Here is a 5,621-nt window from a genome sequence, read left to right on the forward strand (position 1 = left end):
ACTCACTCATGACGTTTTCCTTACCCCTAGCATTTTTAGACTTTTTTTTATAAAAAAAAAAATTCCTTACAATTTAGGAGGATTTATAATGTTTCACACTTCACAACTGAGAGAATTTATAGTATTTTAATACATTCCCTTTAAGGTGAATCGTACCATCGTGGGTGGAAGATGCTTTACCCATTGAGCAAGCCTCGCTTGTCGGAAGCTGACCTTTGGAAGGTTTTGGGTGGGGGATTGGGTATTTATACTAAGGTGGCAATTGCTCGAACAGGATTTAATAATAACTCAGATTAGCAAAGCCAATGATAGTTTTAGCATTCAAAAGTGTACTTTTTCAAAGTACAATTCCATAGCAACAGCAATTTCAAACAAAGAAGTCGATCCTGAAAGAAGATTGATGATCTCAACAACTGAAAAAGTAAAAACAATATCTAACGGCTTTCTTGGTTTTCAGATTAAGCTGATCTCATCTTTGACTTTTTACGTTGAATATTGTAGGAATTTATATTTTCTTAATGGGTGTGTCAAAGATAAAATGATCACTTATTGTGAACAAAAGGAAGTATTAGTTTATAATTTTAAATTTATTTAGTATGACGAAAAATATTTTACACAAACAAATTTTTCATTAAAGGATAAAACCAATTTTCTTACTCATGTTTTTCTCCCATAATCCATTTGAAACACACATTTAGCATTTCTTTTAAAATGAGAATATGACGTTGTTGGAACATTTCTTTGAAAAATCTAATTTCAACATTAAATAAAATGCTAACTCAGAAAATTACAACATAGAACACGGGAAGCCTCCTTTGCAAAATTGATTAATTTACAAAATTGACAAGAGTTTTCAAAAATGAGAATATGACGTTGTTGGAATATTTCTTAGAAATATCTAATTTCAACATTAAATAAAATGCTAATTCAGAGAATTACAGCATAGAACACAGGAAGCCTCCTTTGCAAAATTGATTAATTTACAAAATTGACAAGAGATAGAGGTGGAAGAAAACGACAGCATAGAAGAAGAAATTTCCTCTGCTTGAAATATTGAAGAAATAAAATTACAATTTTATGAACCCTAACTCTATTTTTCCAAAACTAATAGGACCCTTTGGAAAATTTTATATCCTAACGTAAACCTAAAAACATATACCCTGGCTATCTGATAGATTTCTTGAAGTTCAAAAGTTTTTGCAGAAGCCCTTGTATTTCCTCCATTGATCACTTATGTCCCTGGCAATTTTTTTTGCATCATTTGCAGTCCCTAAAAGCCCTCTTCTTGTAAACCCCACTGTGTATAATCCATTTTCCCCTTTCCAACCATTTGGAAATGGTGTCTTTGGCATCCCTTGTTCTGTGAAGAAGTCAGTTCCCTACAAATTTATTAAAGAAAAATCAGCATTTAAACTAAAAATAATTATATCTGCTAGCTAAATATATAAAAAAATATACACTGACTATGTATAAAATATGTATATTATACATTGATATATAAAAATATATTCTTTTTTCGGCTATATTTTTTCCGGAAGCAATTATACAGTATAATTTTTCTTAAAAGATATCTACAGATTAAGCCCAAGAATTAGTTATAAATTTGAATTTTAACAATTTTGGTCAATGCATCATTACATAAATTTTGAAAAAAAAAAAAAAAATCTTGCATGTGAACCCTGAATTCCTAGTCTAATCCCATCTTCCCCTATATGACCTAAAAGTCTAAGCAAGTGGGTACTTTCACTACATCTAAAACACAACATATAACCACTATGCATGGTCTACTAAGTGCACTCTCCTTTATATATATGTTGTAACATTCATGTTCTTTGATCAATTTTAGACCACAAAAATTATTCTAATAAAATAAATTTAGACATTTTATAATAGTAGCTCTTAGTCTATATGTATTATTATAGTGTACAGGAAAAAAAATAAATAATTGAGACATGAGTTGTCATTCTAATACTCCTATCCTAACTTTTGGGAAGTATATACAATAGATTTAGTTAAATTAAAACTCCATGTAAGTTACTTCTATTGTCTTTTTTTCTTTTTTATCTGGGTCGGAAAATGGCAGAAAATAGATAAAATAGTTGGGGGATGATAGGGAAAAGTCCAGACAAATGAGATCAGAAATTCTCTTTTTGATTTAAGAAACGTTTTGTAGCCTACTGCATGTGTAAGAATGAAAGTGATGTGAGATTGAGAGTAAAGATAAAACTAGAAACTTTATCACGTAACAACAAAATCCTCATTGGATTATTATCCATTTGTCATTGCTCCATGCATATTTTATTTATTTTTTATTTTGAAACTACTATAAAGTTTATACATAAAAAGATACTATTGAAATAGTATACCTTAAGCCAAGAAGGAACATTGCTTTTGTATCCAGTTGCTAAGATTATTGAATCATATTCTCCTTCTTTTCCATCTATAAACTTTGCTCCTATTTTAGTTATCTCCTTCACACCGTGCATAATCTGCAAGAATATACAACAACAACGACAACAACAAAAATTAAAATCACCATTACCAAAAATACGGGGAAAAAAACTAAAAGTACCCAAGATTTAATTTGACAAAAGCAAGAATTTTTGTGAATTTACCTGAATTTTTCCATTTCTTATTTGTGACAATGCACCAACGTCGAGTACCGGAGTTTTTCCGGTGGCATTTTTCAGTTCAAGTGGACCGGTTTTTGGTCGCCGGAGACCTAACTTATCTGTGCTACCTAAGGTCAAATTTGCTACTAGTAACAGCAACTTGTCAACTACTCTTATAGGCAACCATTTGAGAAGTGCCATTGCTATTGAAAATGTTGATATCCCTAACATTTCCCTTGGTAAAATATGCACCTGCAATTAAAAATTAGCCAAAAGAAATTAGATTAAAACATGCATAACTTAATACACACTTACAATTTTTCCAAAAATTATGAAAATGTACCTATATAAAATAGATAAAATGGTGTAACAAGATGAAAGCTAATCTTAGAATATGTTTGATTAATCATTTTCTTAACAAGACGATATTACATATTTTTTTATTTTATTATATTGCATCGAAAGATGGAACTAGAATTTTTAATTTATGGGTTCTGAACCATAATCCTTTTTGTTTATTCGATTCTACATAAACTACCTATATTCAATGACATTTTTAACACAGATAAAGGGTTTGAGCCAAAAATACTGATTCCGTCGAACCTGTAGCTATAAAATTGGCTTCGCATCATCCGACTAATTCAAAGTCGCACCGGAAAATACAAAATTTTTTATATACAATGTTTAAATCCGAAACTTTAAGTTAAGGATGAAGGGATACCACGCTACCACAATAATTTGAAAGAAAAAAAAAAGTAAAAATAAAAGGGAGGGGAAATGTACTTACAGAATTTCTGACGACCATGTGAGGGATGGCATTATGTCTACAAAGGTCCAAGCTAACTTCCATACCAGAATTTCCACAACCAATTACCAAAACCCTTTGATTATTAAACTCAGTACCTGACTTATAAACACTAGTATGCAACACCGCTCCTTTAAACTTATCAATCCCTTGAATTTCTGGTATTACTGGCTCTGCATTTTCTCCTGTAGCCACAATCAACCATTTTGAAAGATACAAAAAATCTTGAGTTTCTACCTTCCAAAATCCACTAACATGATCAAATTCTGCAACTTTAACAGACTGTTTAAACTTAGGAACTATACCAAAGTGTTTAGCATAATCCTCTAAGTAAGAAATGAACAGTTTTTTTGAAGGGTATTTAGGAAAATTTTCAGGAAAACCAAATAATGGGAGTTGACAAAACTGTTTAGGGAGATGAAGTTTTAAACGATCATAAGTTTTTTGTTGCCATAAAGAAGCAATACAATCACTTCTTTCAAGAATAAGTGAAGGGACTCCATTTTCTTTAAGACAAGCTGAAACTGCTAAACCAGAAGGTCCAGCACCTACTATTATAGGTCCATTAACCCATAACCATTTTGGTTGTTGATCGGTTTTTTCTTCTTCTTTATAAGAACCCATGTTGAGAAAAAAGAGCAAAGAGAATATATGGCAAAAGAAAAAGAGAAGGCACTTTTGAAAAAGAGTGTAATAACTGAGAGTTTCCTCTGTTTTTTGCACTCTGTAATAGTAGCTAGCTCTCTGTTTCGTTTTACTCTGAGAAAGTGTAGAATGAAACAAGTTGGGAATTTAAAGAGGAGTGAAGGTGGGGTGGGTGGGTTAGGGGGTAGGATGGTTTTGTTGGGGAGGGTGTAGAATCGGAAGAGTATTTGAGTTTCCCTTTTTAAGGGTTTTTTCGTTTTCTTTTTACTATTTCACTTCTACGATTGAAGAGAAAACAGGAGAAAGGAAAACAGAGGGTTTTTAATGAGGAGTGTGTGTGTTAATGGAGGCGTGAAGGTAAAGGAAAGGATTTGGTTCTCTTTCTCAAGGCTCTTTCTTCTCTCTGCTGCAGAGTTTTGGGGTTGCGCTAAAGAAAGATATTTAGGCCAATGAGCTTTGTAAATAACAAGAGTTAAATATTACTCCTATCTAAAAGTTAATTAATGATGTCACTAACCTAATTCTCCCTCCGTAAGATATCGTGAAGACACTTAATTTTTACGACTAGGTAAGCCATACAATTTACAGAATAATAAAAAATAAAGACAGAATCAACAACTAAATCTCAACAAATATCTACATAACGGAAAAATGCCGCTCAGCATGTACCAGTAACCAAACACTCGAGTATAAATAGTATTCCCAAAATTCGGTAGTCATAAGTCACAAGCTCTAAGATTTTGTATAAATGTTCTACACATCAGTAACTAGAAGAAATAAAAGAGGAACAACATAAAAGGGATAGAGGGGGACTCCGAGATCTTCGTACGCTAGCTGATATACCTTAAAGTCTTCGAAGCAGCAACAAATAACTAATAGCGGGGCTGGTAGGAGGTACCTGGATCTACCCATAAAATATGTGCAGAAGAGTAGCATGAGTACATCACAACAATACCCAGTAAGTGCCAAGTCTAACCTCGGTAGAATAGTGACGATGTCAGGTCAGGGCCCTACTGGTTTATAATAGATTAAATAAGACAAAAGATATAATAATGTGAAAAGACTGAGAATCTAACAAGGAGAATTCTACCGAAAATAACAACATAACACATAGTGATAAACAACAGTGGTGCTCTCGAGATACCATCTCGTAGTCCCAAAAGTAACTATGCAAGGAGATCTCCCGAGGTACTGCCTCGTAGTCTCAAAAGTAAACACACAGCTCGAAACCGATAGAAACAACAATTAACAGTAAGAACTCTACATTTAAGAGTGATACAAATCAGGGAAAAACAAGAATTCAACTAAACATGCTGCACAGATTTCAAATAAGCATTTAAGACATGTAGACATGCGATATTAGGCTAAACAGGATAACTACACATGCTGTTATAACTCAATTAAGATGTACAACAATTAGCCCGTGTACGCACTCGTCACCTCGCGTACACGACGCTCACATAGCACAGAAATATCACAACAATACCAAATCCTAAGGGGATTTCCCTCACACAAGGTTAGGCAAACCACATACCTCGAACCAAGCTCAATCAATTAGT

At 32.9% G+C, this 5,621-nt stretch overlaps 1 protein-coding gene across 1 annotated transcript; it reads right to left on the bottom strand.

The window, feature by feature from the left end:
• Positions 1–1,008: 1,008 nt before the first annotated feature.
• LOC107788088 (putative indole-3-pyruvate monooxygenase YUCCA4) lies at positions 1,009–4,480 on the bottom strand. Its single transcript, XM_016609744.2, has 4 exons — positions 3,400–4,480; positions 2,616–2,864; positions 2,367–2,489; positions 1,009–1,379 (listed from the first exon to the last, which is right to left on the bottom strand). The coding sequence occupies exons 1-4, from the start codon at positions 4,039–4,041 to the stop codon at positions 1,188–1,190; spliced, it is 1,206 nt and encodes a 401-aa protein (XP_016465230.1). The 5' UTR covers positions 4,042–4,480; the 3' UTR covers positions 1,009–1,187.
• Positions 4,481–5,621: the final 1,141 nt, after the last annotated feature.

The sequence above is a fragment of the Nicotiana tabacum genome, chromosome 8 (assembly GCF_000715075.1).
Source record: "Nicotiana tabacum cultivar K326 chromosome 8, ASM71507v2, whole genome shotgun sequence".
Lineage (NCBI taxonomy): Eukaryota > Viridiplantae > Streptophyta > Magnoliopsida > Solanales > Solanaceae > Nicotiana > Nicotiana tabacum.